The sequence below is a fragment of the Bufo bufo genome, chromosome 2 (genome assembly GCF_905171765.1).
Source record: "Bufo bufo chromosome 2, aBufBuf1.1, whole genome shotgun sequence".
NCBI classification, from domain to species: Eukaryota; Metazoa; Chordata; class Amphibia; order Anura; family Bufonidae; genus Bufo; species Bufo bufo.
In genome coordinates, this window is record NC_053390.1 from 670679406 (window position 1) to 670706282 (window position 26877).

At 44.9% G+C, this 26877-nt stretch overlaps 1 protein-coding gene across 1 annotated transcript in view; it reads right to left on the minus strand.

Moving 5' to 3' along the window:
- The window catches only part of FSTL5 (follistatin like 5), a 966340-nt gene that overhangs the window by 189230 nt on the left and 750233 nt on the right, over positions 1–26877 (minus strand). Inside the window, 1 exon segment of the mRNA XM_040418623.1 lies at positions 189–323. Coding sequence (XP_040274557.1) covers positions 189–323 — 135 coding nt within the window.

Below are 26877 nucleotides of genomic sequence, written 5' to 3' on the forward strand. Positions count from 1 at the left end.
GCACAATTCAGCGCAGGTCAAGCATTGGAACATGTCAGAGGTCTTGCCTAGGTGAAAACAGGGATACTTTAACTGTTGTCACATACAGGGGTTAAAAATAAAAATTTTCCAGTGCATGGACTTCAAAAGATGCCCACACATAAAACTCCTAGGCAAATCTTAAGAATTGTACAGTATATAGTACATACGTGTTTTTCTGGCTGAGTCTTCCACAAAGAGGGAAGAGATGTCTTCATCCACTCCAGCTGCATTCTTGGCAATGCAAGTGTATGCACCAGTGTCTTCATAGCGCACATTGCTGATGTGCACCTCACTGCCATTTGCTAGGGGGAATAATTAAAAAAATACAAATTAATATTGTTTGTTTGTCAAGTATATATACTTATCTACTAAAGTGGAATTAAGTTTTCCAGGTATTAATAAGGCTATTTCATTTTATTTTTATTGACTACGAGCCATGCTAAGCTATTACTGTATTGCTTGGTTTAGAAGAAAAGAACTAGCGGTCAAATGACCAAATACTCCCTTTAGGGGTCCTACAGTAGCTAATATACGGTATATGATTAAAACTACATCTTTTATTCTATTAAAACGTATAACATAGAAAAGAAAAATGTGTAAGATTAAAACTATCAGGAACTAGCCGGGGACATTTATTATTTCACTGATAATGTCAGCAATGGGGTCAGTGCTTTATATTGCAGCACTGTGTTGTTAATAAACACTGTTTTGTGAGTTAAGTTGTGTTATTATCTTATGTCATCGTCTCCATATATCAATCCCTTATTATACTTATTCTTTATTACGCACTAATTGGTCTTACAGTGTGCAATATATGTCTTTTTGCTGTTGACAGCAGTGCAGGATTCTGGAGGCGAGGCCAGATAGTCTGAATTTACTGCAGTTGTCACTGCTTTATATGCTCACACATAGACACAACACTCTCTATATCTGAATACACTGGAGCGGTTGGTGTATCGATCCACACAGTTTGTCACCCACACACTTGGTTGCATATGTATCGCACTGTCCCTACAAGCTCACCCTCTCAATTACAATTGGTGACCTACAGCTAATCCCTGCCTAAAAATTAGCAGCAAACACTACCTATCCCGACATGTTTCGACACGTGTGCGGCTTCGTCAGGGAAGTTTAGGTGATAGCGGTTGCGTGCCACTAACTGCCCTGTTAAGTAGCTTCATTCTCCTCCCTCCCAGATAGTTTCCTCCAATGTACAGTCCACACAGCGCCTCCCCCTGCCATTCAGCAGTTATGCCGGAGGCTCCGTCTTACGGTGGAAGGAGACAAAGGTCACGATCACGCACGATGACGCATTTCTAAGTAACCCTTCACATTTCTAAGTAACCCTTCAGTTGCTGCCAGCCAGCTTATGTGTATTATATATTAAACAAGGGATGGCTGTTAGATGTAGAGTATGTGGGGGACATACATGCATGGATATAATTGTAATAAATAAGGACCAAAGAATATGTCATAAATTATGAAGGAAAAAAATAAAAATAAAATATATATATATATATATATACTGACATGCACGTGTGATTAAATTAAAGGGAACCTGTCACCGGGATTTTGGGTATAGAGCTGAGGACAAGGGTTTCTAGATGGCCTCTAGCACATCCGCAATACCCAGTCCCCATAGCTCTATGTGCTTTTAATGTGTGTAAAAACCGATTTGATACATATGCAAATTAACCTGAGATGAGTCAGAGCTTGAAAATATGACTCTTCTCTGGTCACACAAGTAAGATATGACTCTTATGTTAATTTGCATAAAAGGCGGGAAGTACAAAATGCATAATACTTATTAAATTCGTCTGCAAATGAAATTAAAAGTGTAATTTATATGTTTAGGGTAACACAATGAACATTTAGAAACGCTCAGTGAGGGTAGCATAGTAGAGGTGACAGGTTCCCTTTAACCCCTTAAGGACGCAGGGCGTATCGGTACGCCCTATTTCCCGAGTCCTTAAGGACTCAGGGCGTACCGGTACGTCCTAACTTGAAATCAGTATTCCGGCGCCCGAGGGGTTAAACGGAACGGGATTTCGGCTGAAATCCTTCAGCCGGCATCCTGTGACAACGCCAGGGGGGGTCATGTGACCCCCCCGTGTCGGCGATTGCAGCAAACCGCAGGTCAATTCAGACCTGCGGTTTGCTGCGCTTTTTGCAGTTTCTGATGCCCGCGGTCCCTGACCGCGGGGATCAGAAACTTTTGAGTGCCTATAATCAATATTTTTCACCCCCCCCTGCACCCCTGCACGATTTTATGCCGGCGGGTGGTGCGGGGGGTGTCGCATGCGGTGGGGGCGGTGCGGGAGGCGGGCGGTGCAGCAGGCGGGATCGCGATCCCCCGCCCGCCTCCCCATGAATGATCGTTGGCTTCTAGTGGTTATACCAGGGTGCCAGCACATTGCTGGCACCCTGGTATAAACGGCTGACATCTGTGCAGATGTCAGCCGTTTAACCCTTTCCATACCGCGGTCCGTACGGACCGCTGTATGGAAAAAGTTAACTGTCGTCGGTCAGGGAGCTCCCTCCCTCTCCATCGGGGGGCTGCTGGGCCTTTGCAGCCCCCCGATGGAGAGGGAGAGAGCCCCCCTCAGCCCTGTGCTTACCCTTCCCCGTCTGCGAAGTTCTGAGCAGACGGGGAGGGTTCCTATGGCAACAGGACGCCTGCTCAGGCGTCCTGCTGTCCATGGTGCTGAACAGATCTATGCTGAAAGCATAGATCTGTTCAGTGTAAGTAAAATACAGTGCAGAACAATATATATTGTACTGTACTGTATTATACAGACATCAGACCCACTGGATCTTCCAGAACCAAGTGGGTCTGGGTCAAAAAAAAAGTTAAAAAAAGTGAAAAAAGTTAAGATAAAAAAAAAAACATTCATCACTGAATAAAAATTAAAAAAATAAAATACACTACACATATTAGGTATCGCCGCGTCCGTAACGACCTGATCTATAAAACGGTCATGTTACTTTCCCCGCACGGTGAACACCATAAAAATAAAAAAATAAAAACTATGAGAAAATTGAAATTTTGCCCACCTTACTTTCCAAAAAAGGTAATAAAAGTGATCAAAAAAGTCACATGTACGCTAAAATAGTACCAATAAAACCGTCATCTCATCCCGCAAAAATCATACCTTACCCAAGATAATCGCCCAAAAACTGAAAAAACTATGGCTCTCAGACTAAAGAAACACTAAAACATGATTTTTTTTGTTTCAAAAATGAAATCATTGTGTAAAACTTACATAAATAAAAATAAAGTATACATATTAGGTATCGCCGCATCCGTATCGACCGGCTCTATAAGAATATCACATGATCTAACCCCTCAGGTGACCACCGTAAAAAATAAAAAATAAAAACGGTGTAAAAAAAGCCATTTTTTGTCATCTTACATCACAAAAAGTGTAATAACAAGCGATCAAAAAGTCATATGCACCCCAAAATAGTGCCAATTAAACCGTCATCTCATCCCGCAAAAAATGAGACCCTACTCAAGATAATCGCCCAAAAACTGAAAAAACTATGGCTCTTAGACTATGGAGACACTAAAACTTTTTTTGGTTTTAAAAATGAAGTTATTGTATAAAACTTACATAAATAAAAAAAAAGGTATACATATTAGGTATCGCCGCGTCCGTGACAACCTGCTCTATAAAATTACCACATGATCTAACCTCTCAGATGAATGTTGTAAATAACAAAAAAAAAAAAGTGCCAAAAAAGCTATTTCTTGTTACCTTGCCGCACAAAAAGTGTAATATAGAGCAACCAAAAATCATATGTACCCTAAACTAGTACCAACAAAGCTGCCACCTTATTCCGTACTTTCTAAAATGGGGTCACTTTTTTGGAGTTTCTACTCTAGGGGTGCATCAGGGGGGCTTCAAATGGGACATGGTGTCAAAAAAACCAGTCCAGCAAAACCTGCCTTCCAAAAACCGTATGGCGTTCCTTTCCTTCTGCGCTCTGCTGCGTGCCCGTACAGCGGTTTACGAACTCATATGGGGTGTTTCTGTAAACTACAGAATCAGGGCCATAAATAATGAGTTTTGTTTGGCTGTTAACCCTTGCTTTGTTACTGGAAAAAAAAATATTAAAATGGAAAATCTGCCAAAAAAGTGAAATTTTGAAATTGTATCTCTATTTTCCATTAAATCTTGTGCAACACCTAAAGGGTTAACAAAGTTTGTAAAATCAGTTTTGAATACCTTGAGGGGTGTAGTTTCTTAGATGGGGTCACTTTTATGGAGTTTCTACTCTAGGGGTGCATCAGGGGGGCTTCAAATGGGACATGGTGTCAAAAAAACAGTCCAGCAAAATCTGGCTTCCAAAAACCATACGGCGCACCTTTCACTCTACGCCCCGCTGTGTGGCCATACAGTAGTTTACGGCCACATATGGGGTGTTTCTGTAAACGGCAGAGTCAGGGCAATAAAGATACAGTCTTGTTTGGCTGTTAACCCTTGCTTTGTTAGTGGAAAAAATGGGTTAAAATGGAAAATTAGGCAAAAAAAGGAAATTCTCAAATTTCATCCCCATTTGCCAATAACTCTTGTGCAACACCTAAAGGGTTAACAAAGTTTGTAAAATCAGTTTTGAATACCTTGAGGGGTGTAGTTTCTTAGATGGGGTCACTTTTATGGAGTTTCTACTCTAGGGGTGCATCAGGGGGCTTCAAATGGGACATGGTGTCAAAAAAACAGTCCAGCAAAATCAGCCTTCCAGAAACCAAACGGCACACCTTTCCCTCTACGCCCTACTGTGTGCCCGTACAGTAGTTTACGACCACATATGGGGTGTTTCTGTAAACGGCAGAGTCAGGGCAATAAAGATACAGTCTTGTTTAGCTGTTAACCCTTGCTTTGTTAGTGGAAAAAATGGGTTAAAATGGAAAATTAGGCAAAAAAATGAAATTCTCAAATTTCATCCCCATTTGCCAATAACTCTTGTGCAATACCTAAAGGGTTAACGAAGCTTATAAAATCAGTTTTGAATACCTTGAGGAGTGTAGTTTATAGAATGGGGTCATTTTTGGGCGGTTTCTATTATGTAAGCCTTGCAAAGTGACTTCAGACCTGTAGTGGTCCCTAAAAATTTGGTTTTTGTAAATTTCTGAAAAATTTCAAGATTTGCTTCTAAACTTCTAATTCTTAAAACATCCCCAAAAAATAAAATATCAATCCCAAAATGCTACAAACATGAAGTAGACATATGGGGAATGTAAAGTCATCAAAATTTTTGGGGGTATTACTATGTATTACAGAAGTAGAGAAACTGAAACTTTGAAATTTGCAAATTTTTCAAATTTTTTGGTAAATATGGTATTTTTTTATGCAAAAAAATTAACTTTTTTGACCCAATTTTAGCAGTGTCATGAAGTACAATATGTGACGAAAAAACAATCTCAGAACGGCCTGGATAAGTCAAAGCGTTTTAAAGTTATCAGCACTTAAAGTGACACTGGTCAGATTTGCAAAAAATGGCCAAGTCCTTAAGGTGAAATAGGGCTGAGTCCTTAAGGGGTTAAATCCAATAATGTATTGTTGGATATTATTACTACAATAAATAAATCAATAAAGTGCAGTGTAAATAATAATGAAAACCTTACTCCAATCAATATATAATGGTCCTACATGTAATTCTTCTATACTATCTACGTTTGGGTAGAGCACTTATACATATCAATGTGAGGAACTGAGATGTATAAGAGGAGATTTAGATATTCCATTTTATGGGCTGAATACACAATAGATTCAAATCTATATTAATTAGTTATTATGTAAATTCCATATTCCAAACATAAATTCAGACAAATTATCAGGTAGATCAAATGAAGGCAGTGTACGAAAAGCCCTCATTCAGGCCATTTGGACTCAAGGGGCCAGATTTATCATTAGCTCAGGTCAGAATAATGGAGTGAAAAAGTCCCAAAAAAGTCCCAAACGCTAAAACTGCGCACAAATTTGCGACTTTTTTCTGCTCTGCACTATGCTCGCCAGTTTTCTGAAAGTGGGCGTGTTTTCTTATGTAAATGAATCTCTAGACAGATTTACTATTGGGATTATTTAAAAAGTCGCAAAAAAAGTCGCAATTTCACTCCAGTGAGGACCATGCTTATCTTATGAGACTTTTTAATAGAACATGCGACTTTTTCATAAAAACGTGCAACTTTTTCGTAAAGATGTGCGACTTTTGTAAAGCTGCTTACTGACGGATAAACTGCTACCGTCAAACCACATTTATTACAGTCTTAAAGGGCCGATCATAAATCTGACTTGGCTAAAACTGACTTTAGCCATATGTGAAAGTGGAGTGAGCTGTCAGAGTAATGATAAATCTGGCCCAAGGAGTGTAACCTATATATCCACTTCGCCTCCTCCTAAAGTATTTTCTGGTCAAAATTCCCACTTCTGGGGCCTAGTTTTATTTTAGAAAGACCCCAGAATTTTAGAACATCCAAATTGTTATTGTGTACATATGAAATATGTCTATATAGAGAAGTGTCTATTTTTGTATTTATGTCACTGATATGTCCAGAAATCCTTCTCCTAAATTCCTGCACCGTTTTGCCCACATCTAGTTTCGGGCAAGTGCAGGATGCGACATAGACTATGTCAGTACTCCAACAATTAAAATAGTCCCTAATGACATATTCACGTCCATCCACTGGATTTCTAAATTTCTTAATCTTGGGTACGTATTTGCTGAACGTGCAATTACCACACGGGAAAAAGCCCTTTGCTTTTGGTTTCAGCTATAATTCATTATCTATCTGTGTATTAGGCAGGAGACTTTGGACTAATTAGTCCCTGAGGTTTTTTCCCCTTCTATACATTACACTTGGATAAGGTGATGGGACTTTATTTAAATTCGAATCACTAAAAAGTATTTTCCAGTGTCTTCTGAGAATATTAATTATTTGTTGGTGACAGCCATCATACTTCCCAATACATCTGATTATCTTGGTTTCCTGTGGGGGATCTTCTCTATTTTTCTGTGATAAGAGATCCTCTCTTTTTTGAATTTTTGCTCGATTAAATGCCCTTTTCAGAAATTTTCGTGGGTATCCTCTCGCTCTTAAGCATCTACTGTATATAGTTTATCTGCTTCTTTTTTGAAAGCATCCTCTGTGGTACAATTTCTCCTGGCTCTCAGATATTGTCCAACAGGTATTCCTTTATTTAATGCCGCTGGATGCCAACTGGACCAATGGAGAAGACTATCTGTAGAGTTGGGTTTGCGAAATATATCTGTCAGGATGCGTCCGTCCCTATCTTTGCTGATTTTTTAATCCAGAAAACAGATCTCACTTGGATGGATCTCAAAAGTGAAGTGCATTCCAATATCGTTCTCATTTCGTTTTTTTACAAACTCAAGGAAGACTTGCTTCTCTCCTTCCCAGAACAGCAGGACATCATCAATAAATCTGCCCCAAAAGAGAATATTACTTGTGAATGATGAAAATGTCTATGAAAACACAATTTGGTTCTCACACCACCCTAGAAAAAAATTGGGGAAAATCGGTGCACAAGGCGTGCCGATCGTGGTACCTTTCGTCTGATGATAAAAGGTACCGTTACATTAAAAAAAAAAAAAAATTGTGTGTGAGTAGGAATCTCAAATTCAAAATAAAACCATTGTGCTTGTGAAAAGAAGTGTTTTTTCTATCAAGGAAGAATTTGACTGCTCTAATGCCCGGTTCTCCTCCTATACCATCTCAGCGGTGCACAAGCCCAAACAAAAATCAGTCCAGGACAATATTCTTTTTAGTAGAAAGAAAGCGGGCGGCACTCACCATCGTGAAGATATGAAATATTCCTTTACTGCCACATAAAGCACACGCGGCACCGGATCTAGCAGTCACTTCCCTGAACACTGAATGCAGCGACGGCCGTTTCACGCAATATGCGCTTCGTCAGGCTGCTACAGGTGTGTGCAACTGCACTCCACCTCTTAAAGCACTTCACGTCAAAGCATCAGCTGTGCAATCAGTGACGCTCTCCTGGTGCTGATATACATTGGTTACATTTAAGAACAAACTGCTACATTCAACATAATTGTCACAGAGCATTTATATAAGTTACAACAAAACACTGTAATCCAGTCTATCATTTAGGTCTGAGTTTCCTGTTGTCTGCGTCCGCAATATCCATCGCGCTTCACTATGCAACAATTGGCGATGTCTATCTCCTCCATTCAAAGGAGGAGGGACGGACTCAATCCCTGTAAATATTAATGAGCTTGCATCTCCAGCGTGCACTTCCCTAAAATGTTCAATGAGTCTGGGGGATCCCTTCCCTGTGTCAATTGAACTCAAATGTTCTCTAACACGCTCAAACATGCAGCGAATCGTCTTGCCAATATAAAATCGGCCACAACTGCAGGTCACCATGTACACGACATATGTGCTGCGGCAGTTCATAAAGCTGCGAACTTGTTCTTAAATGTAACCGATGTATATCAGCACCAGGAGAGAGTCACTGATTGCACAGCTGATGCTTTGACGTAAAGTGCTTTAAGAGGTGGAGTGCAGGTGCACACACCTGTAGCAGTCTGACGAAGCGCATATTGCGTAAAACGGCCGTTGCTGCATCCAGTGTGCAGGGAAGTGACTCCTAGCTCCGGTGCCGCGTGTGCTTTGCTTTATGTGGCAATAAAGGAATATTTCATATCTTCACAATGGTGAGTGCCGCCCGCTTTCTTTCTACTAAGAAGGCTATTACCCAAACTCCCCTGATTAAGCCGCACACGCGGAGAAACATGTGAGAATGGGTAGTGTTTGCTGCTAATTTTTAGGCAGAGATTAGCTGTAGGTCACCAATTATAATTGAGAGGGTGAGCTTGAAGGGACAGTGCGATACATATGCAACCAAGTGTGTGGGTGACAAACTGTGTGGATCGATACACCAACTGCTCCAGTGTATTCAGATATAGAGAGTGTTGTGTCTATGTGTGAGCATATAAAGCAGTGACAACTGCAGTAAATTCAGACTATCTGGCCTCGCCTCCAGAATCCTGCACTGCTGTCGACAGCAAAAAGACATATATTGCACACTGTAAGACCAATTAGTGCGTAATAAAGAATAAGTATAATAAGGGATTGATATATGGAGACGATGACATAAGATAATAACACAACTTAACTCACAAAACAGTGTTTATTAACAACACAGTGCTGCAATATAAAGCACTGACCCCATTGCTGACATTATCAGTGAAATAATAAATGTCCCCAGCTAGTTCCTGATAGTTTTAATCTTACACATTTTTCTTTTCTATGTTATACCTTTTAATAGAATATAATAAAAGATGTAGTTTTAATCATATACATTAGCTAGGAGTATTTGGTCATTTGACCGCTAGTTATTTTGTGAGTATTCATCCCGAGGGTCCCAGAAAGGGCTCAATTGTGTGCTTGGTATAGAACATTTAAACTAGAAGTGAATGTTAAAAGTAAACAGGAGATACATTAAGCTTGCCCAAGATATTTCGTCAGTGTGCAGGATATTCTGCATGTTCATGGAAATAGTCTTAAAAAAATCCTGCAGAGACTAATGTCAGTTTTCACTTAGTCTGACAAAAGTTTTAACATTTCAATCCTGCAGTCAGAGGAAGATAGGTGAATGATAAAGCTGTTAATCCAGTCCTAGACCAGGCCATTTACCCCCTGACCAGTTGCATGTTCTGCTTTTAATTTTTTTTTAGTTCATGCACGGTTTAGTTACGTAGATATTTTTGCACCTTTTTCTGTAATACGTGGGGCTTTATTTATATGTCATTTAAAATTAGTATTTTTTGTTTTTAGTTTTTATTAAAAAGGAAAAATGTAAATGAAAGGGTTAAACTTTTTTACATTCTTTTGTTAATACACAGCTTAATAACATAATGCAACTCAAATATTTTTTATATTATGTCCTCTTTTACTCAGGCTGACACATTAGCCCCAGCTACAGGAGGAATACAATACATGGCTGTGCAAACTCATTAGAGTATTGATCTGGGTCTGATATGACCCTGTAGCACGCATGGACTCCCAGCTCTTGGAGATCACTTGACCACTAGGACCAAAACAGGAAGCTGCATTACCACTTCCTGGTCTCTATGCACAACACCTGTTGAGTGCTGTGTATAGAGTGAGGGGAAAGGAGGGGCGGTGAAATATACGTCTTTGCCTTCTCTATGTGGGAGCAGAGGTGCCACTGACATCTGGTTCCCCACTTCCGCAGCTTCACAATTAGTGTTCAGCTGTGATCCCTGCAAGGACATTTTAAAACGTCTGTCCAGAGATGAAGGACGACCACCCAGACATATATAGTAAATGATTAGTTGGGAAAGAGTGAATCATATTGTCATGGTTGCTCATGCTTCTTGTCTGAATGAGTAGCAGAAGCTTTAATAAACCTTCCTGTGACTGCAAGTTCTATGGAGGAAGTTCCTTCAGGTGCAGTATCCCAAGCTCTATAAACTGAACCCTCTTCTCTGCTCTGAGTGACAGCTCTAGTGGTCTCCCCGTTGGACACTAGAGCCATCACTCTCTTTAAAGGCTCATGCACAAAAACCTATTTGTTACGTTTTTTTTTTTTTTTTTTCTCCACTAAGCAGAACTATTCACTTCAATGGGGCCGCAAAAAAAAAACAGGAATAACTCTGTGCAGTGCATTCCATGTCCGTATGTTCACATGGTCTTTCTTTAAAAAAGTAGAGCATGTCCTTTTATTGTCCGCATTATGCACAAAGATAGGACTGTTCTATAGAGGGCAGGACATTCTGTTCTGCAAAATGCAGAATGCACGCAGCCGGGATACATGTTTTGCAGATGAGTAATTTGCGGAACGCAAAACACCCAACGGTCGTGTGCATGAGCCCTAAAGGGGTTGGATAGAATTAAAAAACAGGTCTGCTTTTCCTTTCCAGGAACAGTGTAGTTTTGAATCTTTAGTTTATTCAATTGAACAGATTAAAGGGGTTCTCCAGAAATTAAAAAAATTAAAATACTTAAATATAATTTTTTAATAAATATATTCACAAATACTTATTTTTACTTAGAATGGCTTGTTTTGTCTAGGGAGCAATCATTAGGAGAAATAAAATGGCCGTTGTCCTATCAGTACACACAAAACCTGTCCTAATCACACAGGAGCACAGGTTACTTCACCACAATGAGCCATAGTGCTGCCTCATCCCCCTCTCTGCTCTTCTTGTCAGGAATCATGATCCTGATTACAGGTGAATCTTTGTGGGAATGGAGATGATAAGGAGACATGAGAGGTGTGGCTAATGAGCAGCAGCAATTGTTTACAGTCTCCATTACCACAGCAACACATTACCACAGCTTGTCCTGTCCGTCCTCTCTTTACTTCATGTCTCCTCATGAATTAAATTCCCCAGAGATTCATCTAAAGTTATTATCATCTGTATTCAGGATCATAATCCCTTACAAGTGGAAAAGAGGGGGAGGATGAGGCAGCTCTTTACCTCAGTGTTGTAAAGTAACTTGTCCTCAAGTGTGATCAGGACAGGTTTTGTGTGAACTAATGGGACAGCAGCCATTTTGTTTCCCCTGATTTCTCCCCAGACAAAATAAGCCATTATAAATATTGAAAGGTATTTGATAATATATTTATAATAAAGTAATATTTAAGTATTTTCATTTTCTTCATTCCCAGAGAACCCCTTTAAACTGCAATTACCAGACACAGCTCATAATCTGTTGGAGTAATCTTTTTGTAATCATGTGCAATGTGTAGCTGACTTACTTTTAACCAATCAGATACAGTACATTAAAAGAAAATCTCGTTTGTCACATTAAAGATAGTGTTGTTTTTTTTTTTTACAGAATTCTCATTCAACTCATTACAACCTCCTCCTATACCCCACCCAAATTTTTAATTCCAACTGCTCCGTATCTTACTCCATTTTGGTGATTGATTCTGATTCCTAATCCAAATCCGCTATTTTAGTCTAATAACTTGGGTTGAGCAAAGCAAAGCATTCAAAGCAGAATTCAGCACAAAGTTTAGGAAAACTTAGATTTAAAACTAATACGATTTTCCTTGCGCTTACAGGTAACGAATCAGTTTTTCCTAAAATGGCGGCTGCACGTGTTACAAGGTGAAAATAAGAAGCCCAGGAACGGAAGATCACTCATAATTCCCTGCAGCCAGCCATTTTGCAGTTAGCCATCCCCTGTGATGTCACTGCCCTATAAAACCCTCAACCGCGCAGTCTCCACCACTGTCCTGTGAGCAAAGCATAGGGAGAGATGTGGCAAGCGCTCATGCACTAGCAACAGTGTTTCCGAAAATGAATTGAAGAGTGTTGGAGAGGGAGAGTGTAGGGAGACATATGCTGCATCAGTTTTATTTATTTATTCCTACATTTACTTATTCCTACTATCAGCCGTAAACTAACATATGTAATTCAACACTAATAAGATGGAAGCCTTTATTATTCTGGTGCCAGTGTGCTATCCAGTCTCTTTACCCTTTAGGGGGCCCAGGTCTTAATAAAGGCCATCCACATCTTTTGCTGGTTTTACTTCTTCCAAATCATCCTTCAAAGTCTTCATTTCCTAGAAAAGTATTACATGATGTGGAAAAGGAGTAGAAAAAGATCGCAGAAGAAGCGCTCCCACCTGTAGGGCAGAATAGCACTGGGGATGGAGAAGTGAGTATGCCAGAGCTTATTAATATTCAGTAAATGGAAAACTCAGCGGCTCAACCTCTCACCATATGGAAAAGATGCTCACCTACAAGGCCCACCCTAAGGCCCAAAGTGAAAACATAGATCGCAAAAACAAAGAAGGGGCACACTCAAAAGTGCGCACTTGAAAGAACAAAGATGGAAAATTTTTTCAACCTAAAAACATATACTCTCCTAAAAATAGATATACATAAAATGCAGGCTCTATACGGATTGAGTCCCGCATATCAATGCGCCAGTCCCAGGGTGATTCCTATAGAATGTATGCCAGCTGTATACAGTTGAAATGAGGCCCATGCTGATGAATAGGGATGAGCGAACCCGAACTGTATAGTTTCGGGTTCGTACCGAATTTTAGGGTGTCCGTGACACGGACCCGAACCCGAACATTTTCGTAAAAGTCCGGGTTCGGGTTCGGTGTTCGGCGCTTTCTTGGCGCTTTTTGAAAGGCTGCAAAGCAGCCAATCAACAAGCGTCATACTACTTGCCCCAAGAGGCCATCACAGCCATGCCTACTATTGGCATGGCTGTGATTGGCCAGTGCAGCATGTGACCCAGCCTCTATTTAAGCTGGAGTCACGTAGCGCCGCACGTCACTCTGCTATGATCAGTATAGGGAGAGGTTGCAGCTGCGACGTTAGGGCGAGATTAGGCAGATTAACTCCTCCAAAAGACTTCATTCTGTGATCGATCTGCAGCTGTGGATTATTGAAGTGCTATTATTGACTTGCTCACTTTTTTGAGGCTGCCCAGAGCGTTTTTAGATCACTTTTTTTCTGGGGTGATCGGCGGCCATTTTGTGACTTGTGGTGCGCCAGCACAAGCTATCACCAAGTGTATTAAACCATCGATAGTGTGGTTATTTTGTGCTATATCCTACATCAGCTGCAGGCTGAGCCTGTGTCACCGAAGTGCATTTAACCATCGACAGTCTGATTATTTTTTGGCCATATACTACATCTGGTGCAGGCTGAGCCTGTGTCACCCAAGTGCATTTAACCATCAACAGTGTGGTTATTTTTTGGCCATATATTACATCAGGGGCAAGTTGAGCCTGTCACCCAGCGCCTAAAAAATAGACCTGACATTTCTATTTAACCAAATCTGTACTGTTTTAGCTGGTCAAGTTATTTGTAGTGACCGTAAAAGCACACTTTTTTTTCTGGGTTGAAAAACCATTCCCAAATTTGCCATTCTCAAAATAACTAGTTTCTGGTATTTGAGGCCTACTTGAAATCTATCCCAAAAAGAATATCTTACATTGAAGCTAGTGATAGTGTCATTCAGAAAAACCTAAGACACACGCTAGCGTGCTGATAGAAATCTGATTCTGTGATTAAACCTATACCTGTCACACAGCGCAAAAAAAAACAGGCCTCACATCTCTATTTAACCAAATCTCTACTGTTTTAGCTGGTCAAGTTATTTGTAGTGACCGTAAAAGCACACTTTTTTTTCTGGATTAAAAAACCATTCCCAAATTTGCCATTCTCAAAATAACTAGTTTCTGGTATTTGAGGCCTACTTGAAATCTATCCCAAACAGAATATCTTACATTGAAGCTAGTGATAGTGTCATTCAGAAAAACCTAAGACACACGCTAGCGTGCTGATAGAAATCTGATTCTGTGATTAAACCTATACCTGTCACACAGCGCAAAAAAAAACAGGCCTCACATCTCTATTTAACCAAATCTCTAGTGTTTTAGCTGGTCAAGTTATTTGTAGTGACCGTAAAAGCACACTTTTTTTTCTGGGTTGAAAAAACCATTCCCAAATTTGCCATTCTCAAAATAACTAGTTTCTGGTATTTGAGGCCTACTTGAAATCTATCCCAAAAAGAATATCTTACATTGAAGCTAGTGATAGTGTCATTCAGAAAAACCTAAGACACACGCTAGCGTGCTGATAGAAATCTGATTCTGTGATTAAACCTATACCTGTCACACAGCGCAAAAAAAAACAGGCCTCACATCTCTATTTAACCAAATCTCTACTGTTTTAGCTGGTCAAGTTATTGGTAGTGACCGTAAAAGCACACTTTTTTTTCTGGGTTGAAAAACCATTCCCAAATTTGCCATTCTCAAAATTGTGGTGAACGGGAACAATGAGGAAAACATCTAATAAGGGACGCGGACGCGGACGTGGACATGGTCGTGGTGGTGTTAGTGGACCCTCTGGTGCTGGGAGAGGACGTGGCCGTTCTGCCACAGCCACACGTCCTAGTGAACCAACTACCTCAGGTCCCAGTAGCCAGCAGAATTTACAGGGATATTTGGTGGGGCCCAATGCCGTTCTAAGGATGGTAAGGCCTGAGCAGGTGCAGGCATTAGTCAATTGGGTGGCCGACAGTGGATCCAGCACGTTCACATTATCTCCCACCCAGTCTTCTGCAGAAAGCGCACAGATGGCGCATGAAAACCAAGCCCATCGGTCTGTCACATCACCCCCATGCATATCAGGGAAACTGTCTGAGCCTCAAGTTATGCAGCAGTCTCTTATGCTGTTTGAAGACTCTGCTGCCAGGGTTTCCCAAGGGCATCCACCTAGCCCTTCCCCAGGGGTGGAAGAGATAGAATGCACTAACGCACAACCACTTATTTTTCCTGATGATGAGGACATGGGAATACCACCTCAGCACGTCTCTGATGATGACGAAACACAGGTGCCAACTGCTGCGTCTTTCTGCAGTGTGCAGACTGAACAGGAGGTCAGGGATCAAGACTGGGTGGAAGACGATGCAGGGGACGATGAGGTCCTAGACCCCACATGGAATGAAGGTCGTGCCACTGACTTTCACAGTTCGGAGGAAGAGGCAGTGGTGAGACCGAGCCAACAGCGTAGCAAAAGAGGGAGCAGTGGGCAAAATCAGAACACCCGCCGCCAAGAGACTCCGCCTGCTACTGACCGCCGCCATCTGGGACCGAGCACCCCAAAGGCAGCTTCAAGGAGTTCCCTGGCATGGCACTTCTTCAAACAATGTGCTGACGACAAGACCCGAGTGGTTTGCACGCTGTGCCATCAGAGCCTGAAGCGAGGCATTAACGTTCTGAACCTTAGCACAACCTGCATGACCAGGCACCTGCATGCAAAGCATGAACTGCAGTGGAGTAAACACCATAAAAACAAAGAAGTCACTCAGGCTCCCCCTGCTACCTCTTCTGCTGCTGCTGCCTCGGCCTCTTCTGCTGCTGCCGCCGCCTCGGCCTCTTCCTCCGCCTCTGGAGGAACGTTGGCACCTGCCGCCCAGCAAACATGGGATGTACCACCAACACCACCACCTGCGTCACCAAGCATCTCAACCATGTCACACGGCAGCGTTCAGCTCTCCATCTCACAAACATTTGAGAGAAAGCGTAAATTCCCACCTAGCCACCCTCGATCCCTGGCCCTGAATGCCAGCATTTCGAAACTACTGGCCTATGAAATGCTGTCATTTAGGCTGGTGGACACACACAGCTTCAAACAGCTCATGTCGCTTGCTGTCCCACAGTATGTTGTTCCTAGCCGCCACTACTTCTCCAAGAGAGCCGTGCCTTCCCTGCACAAACAAGTGTCCGATAAAATCAAGTGTGCACTGTGCAACGCCATCTGTGGCAAGGTCCACCTAACCACAGATACGTGGACCAGTAAGCACGGCCAGGGACGCTATATCTCCCTAACTGCACACTGGGTAAATGTAGTGGCGGCTGGGCCCCAGGCGGAGAGCTGTTTGGCGCACGTTCTTCCGCCGCCAAGGATCGCAGGGCAACATTCTTTGCCTCCTGTCTCCTCCTCCTCCTACTCAGCTTCCTCCTCCTCTTCTTCCACCTGCTCATCCAGACAGACCGACGAGTGGTTGCTGCCAGTGGGCCTCAAGCCCGGCCTGGTGGTGTGCGATAATGGGCGAAATCTCGTTGCAGCTCTGGGACTAGCCGGTTTGACGCACATCCCTTGCCTGGCGCATGTGCTGAATTTGGTGGTGCAGAAGTTCATTCGCAACTACCCCGACATGTCAGAGCTGCTGCATAAAGTGCGGGCCGTCGGTTCGCGCTTCCGGCGTTCACACCCTGCCGCTGCTCGCCTGTCTGCGCTACAGCGTAACTTTGGCCTTCCCGCTCACCGCCTCATATGCGACGTACCCACCAGGTGGAACTCCACCTTGCATATGCTGGACAGACTGTGCGAGCAGCAGCAGGCCATAGTGGAGTTTCAGCTGCAGGACGCACGGGTCAGTCGCACTGTGGATCAGACACACTTCACCACCAATGACTGGGCCTCCATGCGAGACCTGTGTGCCCTGTTGCGCTGTTTCGAGTACTCCACCAACATGGCCAGTGGCGATGACGCCGTTATCAGCGTTACAATACCACTTCTATGTCTCCTTGAGAAAACACTTAGGGCGATGATGGAAGAGGAGGTGGCCCAGGAGGAAGAGGAGGAAGAGGGGTCATTTTTAGCACTTTCAGGCCAGTCTCTTCAAAGTGACTCAGAGGGAGGTTTTTTGAAACACCAGAGGCCAGGTACAAATGTGGCCAGACAGGGCCCACTACTGGAGGACGAGGAGGACGAGGATGAGGAGGAGGTGGATGAGGATGAGGATGAAGCATGTTCACAGCGGGGTGGCACCCAAAGCAGCTCGGGCCCATCACTGGTGCGTGGCTGGGGGGAAACACAGGACGATGACGATACGCCTCCCACAGAGGACAGCTTGTCCTTACCTCTGGGCAGCCTGGCACACATGAGCGACTACATGCTGCAGTGCCTGCGCAACGACAGCAGAGTTGCCCACATTTTAACTTGTGCGGACTACTGGGTTGCCACCCTGCTGGATCCCGGTACAAAGACAATGTGCCCACCTTACTTCCTACACTGGAGCGTGATAGGAAGATGCGCGAGTACAAGCGCTCGTTGGTAGACGCGCTACTGAGAGCATTCCCAAATGTCACAGGGGAACCAGTGGAAGCCCAAGGCGAAGGCAGAGGAGGAGCAAGAGGTCGCCAACGCAGCTGTGTCACGGCCAGCTCCTCTGAGGGCAGGGTTAGCATGGCAGAGATGTGGAAAAGTTTTGTCACCACGCCACAGCTAACTGCACCACCACCTGATACGGAACGTGTTAGCAGGAGGCAACATTTCACTAACATGGTGGAACAGTACCTGTGCACACCACTCCACGTGCTGACTGATGGTTCGGCCCCATTCAACTTCTGGGTCTCCAAATTGTCCACGTGGCCAGAGCTAGCCTTTTATGCCTTGGAGGTGCTGGCCTGCCCGGCGGCCAGCGTTTTGTCTGAACGTGTATTCAGCACGGCAGGGGGCGTCATTACAGACAAATGCAGCCGCCTGTCTACAGCCAATGTGGACAAGCTGACGTTCAAAAAATGAACCAGGCATGGATCCCACAGGACCTGTCCATCCCTTGTGCAGATTAGATATTAACTACCTCCCCTTAACAATATATTATTCTACTCCAGGGCACTTCCTCATTCAATACTATTTTTAATTTCATTTTACCATTATATTGCGGGGCAACCCAAAGTTGAATGAACCTCTCCTCTGTCTGGGTGCCGGGGCCTAAATGTGTGACAGTGGCCTGTTCCAGTGGTGGGTGACGTGAAGCCTGATTCTCTGCTATGACATTAAGACAGATTCTGCGCTGACATAAGGCCAGATTCTCTGTTACGGGACTGCTCTCCTCTGCCTGGGTGCCTGGGCCTAAATATGTGACAGTGGCCTGTTCCAGTGGTGGGTGACGTGAAGCCTGATTCTCTGCTATGACATGAAGACTTATTCTGTGCTGACATGAAGCCAGATTCTCTGTTACGCGACCTCTCTCCTCTGCATGGGTGCCTGGGCCTAAATATGTGACAGTGGCCTGTTCCAGTGGTGGGTGACGTGAAGCCTGATTCTCTGCTATGACATGAAGACAGATTCTGCGCTGACATAAGGCCAGATTCTCTGTTACGGGACCGCTCTCCTCTGTCTGGGTGCCGGGGCCTAAATGTGTGACAGTGGCCTGTTCCAGTGGTGGGTGACGTGAAGCCTGATTCTCTGCTATGACATGAAGACAGATTCTGTGCTGACATAAGGCCAGATTCTCTGTTACGGAACCGCTCTCCTCTGTCTTGGTGCCGGGGCCTAAATGTGTGACAGTGGCCTGTTCCAGTGGTGGGTGACGTGAAGCCTGATTCTCTGCTATGACTTGAAGACAGATTCTGCGCTGACATAAGGCCAGATTCTCTGTTACGGGACCGCTCTCCTCTGTCTGGGTGCCGGGGCCTAAATGTGTGACAGTGGCCTGTTCCAGTGGTGGGTGACGTGAAGCCTGATTCTCTGCTATGACATGAAGACAGATTCTGTGCTGACATAAGGCCAGATTCTCTGTTACGGGACCGCTCTCCTCTGTCTGGGTGCCGGGGCCTAAATGTGTGACAGTGGCCTGTTCCAGTGGTGGGTGACGTGAAGCCTGATTCTCTGCTATGACATGAAGAGACTGATTCTGTGCTGACATGAAGCCAGATTCTCTGCTATGGCATGAAGAGACTGATTCTGTGCTGACATGAAGCCAGATTCTTTGCTATGGCATGAAGAGACTGATTCTCTGCTGACATGAAGCCAGATTCTCTGCTATGGGACCTCTGTCCAATTGATATTGGTTCATTTTTATTTTTTTTTCATTTTTATTTTAATTCATTTCCCTATCCACATTTGTTTGCAGGGGATTTACCTACATGTTGCTGCCTTTTGCAGCCCTCTAGCTCTTTCCTGGGCTGTTTTACAGCCTTTTTAGTGCCCAAAAGTTCGGGTCCCCATTGATTTCAATGGGGTTCGGGTTCGGGACGGAGTTCGGTTCGGGTTCGGATCCCGAACATTTCCGGGAAGTTCGGCCGAACTTCTCGAACCCGAACATCCAGGTGTTCGCTCAACTCTAATACTCGGACTTCCAGATCTCTACTTTCATTGCCCATCCCGTCCAGACCATGGACTCACTTATCAATGGATTTTATCACTGCTCTACCTAATTCTTCAGAAAAGATAGTTATTCTGGTGGTAGTTGATCGCTTTAGTAAAATGGTGCACTTTATGGCATTTTCCGGCCTACCTAATGCTAAAACACTTGCACAAGTGTTTGTTGACTACATTGTGAAACTCCATGGCATTCCCTCTGAGGTGGTCTCGGATCGTGGGACTCAGTTTGTTTCCAGATTCTGGAAGGCGTTATGTACTCGACTGGGGGTACAACTTTCCTTTTCTTCGGCTTTTCATCCTCAGTCGAACGGACAGACAGGGCACACTAATCAGAGTCTGGAGACTTACTTGAGATCTTTTGTCTCTGAGAACCAGGAGGAGTGGTCTTCATTTTTGTCCTCCTGATAGACAGGAGTCCACTGGGAAGTTGCCATTTTTTGGGGCATATGGGTTTCACCAGCAGTTTGGAACATTTTCTGGTTCGGATACGTATGGTATCCCTGAGGAGGAGCATTTTTTTGTTATCATTGTCATCTATATGGCGGAAAATTCAAGATAACTTGATGAATATGGGCAACAAGTATAAACGTGTAGTTGACAGGAAACGTATGAATGGTTCGGACCTAAGAGTGGGTGATTCTGTGTGGCTGTCCACAAGAAACATTGAGTTAAAGGTACCTTCTTGGAAGTTGGGTCCAGGGTTTATTGGTCCATATAAGATCACTACCATTATTAATCCTGTAGCTTTTCGTCTTGAACTTCCTCAGGCCCTGAAAATTCATAATGTGTTTCATAAATCTTTGTTGAAGAGATATGTTGAACCTTTGGAGCCGTCTTCCTTGCCATCCGCTCCTGTCATGGTGGACTGTAGTTTTAAAATTTCAGTTCGCCAAGATAATTGACTCTCGAGTTCTCTGTAGATCTGTTCAGTATCTTGTTCACTGGAAGGGTTATGGACCAGAGGAGAGGATGTGGGTGACATGAATGCCAGTCGTTTGGTGAAAGCTTTTCACGGGCCTTACCCGGATAAGGTCGGTCTTGGGCATCCGAAGGTCATCCGTAGAAGGGGTGGTACTGTCACGGATGTACCGAGACATACGGACGTCCCGGCGACAGTGGGTGGCAGGAGATCTGTGAGACTGGTAACACGTGGTTTAATCTGACAGGTTTTCCTTGTGAATTAATAGGTGTGTTGTGTTGTTTATGGTAATGGACACACCCCTTGCCTCCAGGTGTTGCTTATGTGCTCATTTAACCTTCCTTATTTATAGTTGCTTCTCCCACTATGCTATGCGGTTTATAGCTTCTGTACCTGTGGATTGTTTGTGGTTGGATCTCGGCTGAGTTCCTGGTGCTTCCATAGCCTCTTTGAAGTTAAGTCTTTCCTTTCCCTTTTGTATTTTGTTTGGGTACTGTGTTTTACATTTCCCTATTGTTTGTATTAGGCCTGAAGTAGACTCCTGTTCGCCCTTCCTTTTGGAGGAACAGGTAGTCTCGTCCCTGCCATTAGTACCAGGGTCCTATAGGGCTAGATAGGACTCTAGGTATTCCTGCGTATGACTCACCTACCTTTGGGGTCTGTTAATACTGGTAGTCACACAAGATTTTGGTTATGGTTTTCACTAGGAAGTGTCCATCTTCCTTCCCTAGTTCTCAGGCCTGATTCCCTGTTTCCCCCTTCCCTCCTATGCTCGGTGTGGAGTTTCCCTCCCACAACGAAGCGTGACACCAATACTGATCAATTACTGACCAAATACTGACCGTGTGAAGGCGGATACTCAAAAGACTGGATCTATTTTTTAATAAACATTGACGTCAACACAAACTTACTGCTGACACTCCCCACTCTTGGGCCACTGCACATTTATGTACATTACACCTGATGCAATCATTGACCTGTAAGGCTCAGTTCACACTTCAGTTATTTGGTCAGTTAATTCCAGCAGTTACTGTAGAATGAGCCAAAATCAGGAGCCAATCCTACTCGCAGACAAGGTATCATGAATAGATCTGCGCCAGTTCTGACCAAATAAGACCGATAACTGACCAAATAAGTGAAGTGTGAACTGAGCCTAATAGTGATGCATGCCAATGGGCTCATGCATATACTGTATGTGTCTGTCATATTGATGCATAGTAACAGTTCACTGCCAGAAAGGACTAGCTATGCATGTTTCTGCAATGCACAGTGATGTACACCAAGATACACTCTCCCTGCAGACCGGGATATAGACATCAGCGAAGTGTCGGAATCAAATTTTTTTAAAGTTTGCTTATCTCTAGTAACAAATCAAATTTCTTGTCAAAGTTCAACAAAGCTGCCAAATCAAATTTTTCAAAACTTCACTCATCTCTTCTCACAATGAATGGAGAAAATCAGCGAGCGAATCACTGAAGTGTGAACTAGGCCTAACACTATGATGGGATAACATGTGAGTAATTAGATGGGAAGTAGTACTATTGATTTACAATAATCAAACTTTTACTGGTGACTAGAGTTGAGCAGGCACCTGGATGTTTGGGTTCGGCAGGTTCGGCCGAACTTGAAAAAAAAGTTCAGGTTCGGGACCCGAACTTGACCCCGAACCCGAACCCCATTGAAGTCAATGGGGACTCGAACTTTTGGGCACTAAAATGGCTCTAAAATAGTCCTGGAAAGGGCTAGAGGGCTGCATCAGAATGTGCTTAAGAGCATGGCAACTGTTCTGCAAACAAATAAGGATCGGGAAATGACTTAAAATGACATAAAATACAGAAAAATTAAAAATAACAATCTGGATCTAGGAGTAGGAGGTTGAGGAGGCGGTGGATGGGTGGATGTGGCGGTGTAGGTTGATGTGGCGGTGTAGGTGGAAGCGGCGGTGAAGGAGGAATAGGTAACCAACACTGATTTGTGTTATTTTTTATTTTTAAATTGGGGTATCCCCCAAAATATTGGGACATATAACAAAATAAAACAAAGAATAAGTGCAAGAATGGATGGTTGAGGCTGTTATAAATGTCTATTCTGCACAAGGTACGGACAAGTCCTGTGGGATCCATGCCTGGTTCATTTTAATAAACGTAAGCTTGTCCACATTGGTTGTGGCCTGTGATAATGCTATCTGCCATGCTAAACCCTGGCTGCAGAGCAGGTCAGCACCTCAAAGACTGACAAAGCTTTTCCACATTTGGGCCATGCTAACCCTGCCTTCTCAGGTGCTGGTGGTGCCCAAGCTGAGTTGGCGACCTCTTCCTCCTCCTCTGCCTTCGCCTTATGCTTCCACTGTGCCCCCGCTGTCAGGTGGGAATGCCATCAGCAGCGTGCGCTTGTAGTCGCGCATCTTCCGATCAGTAACAGATGTTTTCACTAAATTTAGTTCCCTGTCAGCAATGCAGAGCAGGGGTTCATTCACGGCAAAAGGGGCTTCATGTCACCCAGCAATAGAACAGAGGATTTTGAGAGATTTAGGCCCCTGTCACCCAGGCACAGCAGGGGTTCATTCACGAAAAAAGGGGGTTCATGGCACCCAGCAATAGAACAGAGGATTTTGAGAGATTTAGGCCCCTGTCACCTAGGCACAGAAGGGGTTCATTCACGGCAAAAGGGGGTTCTTGTCACCCAGCAATAGAACAGAGGATTTTGAGAGATTTAGGCCCCTGTCACCCAGGCACAGCAGGGGTTCATTCATTGCAAAAGGGGCTTCATGTCACCTAGCAATAGAACAGAGGATTTTGAGAGATTTAGGCCCCTGTCACCCAGGCACAGCAGGGGTTCATTCACGGCAAAAGGGGGTTCATGTCACCCAGCAATAGAACATTGGATTTTGAGAGATTTAGGCCCCTGTCACCCAGGCACAGCAGGAGTTCATTCACGGCAAAAGGGGGTTCATGTCACCCAGCAATAGAACAGAGGATTTTGAAATATTTAGGCCCCTGTCACCCAGGCACAGCAGGGGCTCATTCATGGCAAAAGGGGCTTCATGTCACCTAGCAATAGAACAGAGGATTTTGAGAGATTTAGGCCCCTGTCACCCAGGCACAGCAGGGGTTTGTATACGCCAAAAATGGTAAAATGTTACCCGACAATTGAAAATAAGAATTTTTTCAATTTAGGGCACTAACATTGGCACTTTTTTGCATTAAAATGGCTCAAAAATAGTCATTGAAAAGGCTAGAGGGATATAAAAGGCAGACAGAACCATCAGTCAGTACGTGTAGTCGTGTGCACAGGTACTGTTCCACCATGTTGTTCAAATGCTGCCTCCTGCTAACACGCTCCATTACAGCAGTTGGGGCCGGTTGTTGCGGTGAGGTGACAAAGGTTTTCCACATGTCGGCCATGCTAACCCTGCCTTCTAAGGTGCTGGCGCTGACACAGCTGCGTTGGCGACCTCTTCCTCCTCCCCTGCCTTCGCCTTGTGCTTCCACTTGTCCCCCGGCGTCAGTCGGGAATGCTCTCAGGACCGCATCTACCAGCGTGCGCCTGTAGTCGCGCATCTTCTGATCAAGCTCCAGTGAGGGAATTAAGGACGGCACATTGTCTTTGTAACGGGGATCCAGCAGGGTGGCCACCCAGTAGTCAGCACACGTTAAAATGTGGGCAACTATGCAGTCGTTGCGCAGGCACTGCAGCATGTAGTCGCTCATGTGTGCCAGGCTGCCCAGAGGTAAGGACAAGCTGTCCTCTGTGGGAGGTGTATCGTCTGCGTCCTCCGTATCCCCCCAGCCACACACCAGTGATGGCCCCGTGCTGCGTTGGATGTCACCCCGCTGTGAACATGCTTCATCCCCATCCTCCTCTTCATCCTCCTCCTCCTCCAGTAGTGGGCCCTGGCTGGCCAAATTTGAACCTGGCCTCTGCTGTTGCAAAAATCCTCTTTCTGAGCCACTTCTAAAAGACTGGCCTGAAAGTGTTAGAGATGACCCCTCTTCCTCCTCCTCTTCCTGGGCCACATCCTCTTCCATCATCGCCCTAAGTGTTTTCTCAAGGAGACATAGAAGTGGTATTGTAACGCTGATAACTGCGTCATCGCCACTGGCCATGTTGGTGGAGTACTCGAAATAGAGCAACAGGGCACACAGGTCTCGCATGGAGGCCCAGTCATTGGTGGTGAAGTGGTGCTGTTCCACAGTGCGACTCACCCGTGCGTGCTGCAGCTGAAACTCCACTATGGCCTGCTGCTGCTCGCACAGTCTCTTCAGCATGTGCAAGGTGGAGTTCCACCTGGTGGGCACGTCGCATATGAGTCGGTGAGCGGGAAGGCCGAAGTTACACTGTAGAGCAGACAGCAGAGCGGCGGCAGGATGAGAACGCCGGAAGCGCGCCTGCACGGCCCGCACTATATGCAGCAGCTCTGACATGTCGGGGTAGTTGTGAATGAATTTCTGCACCACCAAATTCAGCACATGAGCCAGGCAAGGGATGTGCATCAAACCGGCTAGTCCCAGAGCTGCAACGAGATTTCGCCCATTATCGCACACCACCAGGCCGGGCTTGAGGCCCACTGGCAGCAACCACTCGTCGGTCTGTTGTTCTATACCCTGCCACATCTCCTGTGCTGTGTGGGGCCTGTCCCCCAAACACATCAGTTTCAGAACGGCCTGCTGACGTTTGCCCCTGGCTGTACTGAAGTTGGTGGTGAAGGTCTGTCGCTGACCGGATGAGGAGGTGGTAGAAGAGGAAGATGAAGCCGAGTAGGAAGAGGAGGCAACAGGAGGCAAAGAATGATAGCCTGCGATCCTTGGCGGCGGAAGAACGTGCGCCAAACAGCTCTCCGCCTGGGGCCCAGCCGCCACTACATTTACCCAGTGTGCAGTTAGGGAGATATAGCAGCCCTGGCCGTGCTTACTTACGTATCTGTGGTTAGGTGAACCTTGCCACAGATGGCGTTGCGCAGTGCACACTTGATTTTATCCGATACTTGGTTGTGCAGGGAGGGCACAGCTCTCCTGGAGAAGTAGTGGCGGCTGGGAACTACGTACTGTGGGACAGCAAGCAACATGAGCTGTTTGAAGCTGTCCGTCTCCACCAGCCTGAATGACAGCATTTCAAAGGCCAGCAGTTTAGAAATGCTGGCATTCAGGGCCAGGGATCGAGGGTGGCTAGGTGGGAATTTACGCTTTCTTTCAAAGGTTTGTGAGATGGAGAGTTGAACGCTTCCGTGTGACATGGTGGAGATGCTTGGTGACGGAGGTGGTGTTGTTGGTGGCACATCCTCTGTTTGCTGGGCGGCAGGTGCGAACGTTCCTCCAGAGGTGGAGGGAGAGGCCGAGGCAGCAGCAGAAGAGGGAGCAGAAGGGGCCTGAGCCCTTTCTTGCCATGCCAGGGAACTCCTTGAAGCTGCCTTTGGTGTGCTCTGTCCCTGGTGATGGTGACTGCTCTGCTTTTGCACCCTGATCCCGCTTTTGCTACGCTGTTGGCTCGGTCTCACCACTGCCTCTTCCTCCAAACTCTGAAAGTCAGTGGCACGACCTTCATTCCATGTGGGGTCTAGGACTTCATCGTCCCCTGCATAGTCTTCCACCCAGTCTTCCTCCCTGGCCTCCTTTTCGGTATGCACACTGCAGAAAGACGCAGCAGTTGGCACCTGTGTTTCGTCATCATCAGAGACGTGCTGAGGTGGTATTCCCATGTCCTCATCAGGAAACATAAGTGGTCGTGCGTCAGTGCATTCTACGTCTTCCACCCCTGGGGAAGGGCTGGGTGGATGCCCTTAAGAAACCCTGCAAGCAGAGTCTTCAAACAGCATAAGAGACTGCTGCATGACTTGAGGCTCAGACAGGTTCCCCGATATGCACGGGGGTGATGTGACAGACTGATGGGTATGGGTTTCAGGCGCCACCTGTGCACTTTCTGCAGAAGACTGGGTGGGAGATAATGTGAACGGGCTGAATCCACTGTCGGCCACCCAACTGACTAGCGCCTGTACTTGCTCAGGCCTTACTATCCTTAGAATGGCATTAGGCCCGACCAAATATCGCTGTAGATTCTAGCGGCTACTGGGACCTGAGGTAGTAGGTTCAGTAGGAACAGTGTTGTTATGGCAGAACGGCCACGTCCTCTCCCTGCACCAGAGGCTCCACCAACACCACCACCACGACCATGACCGCGTCCCTTATTAGATGTTTTCCTCATAGTTAGCGTTTACAAAGCAAAGTAAAAAGTTGATAAGTCTGTTAAAAATAATTAACCGCCAATAAGAAC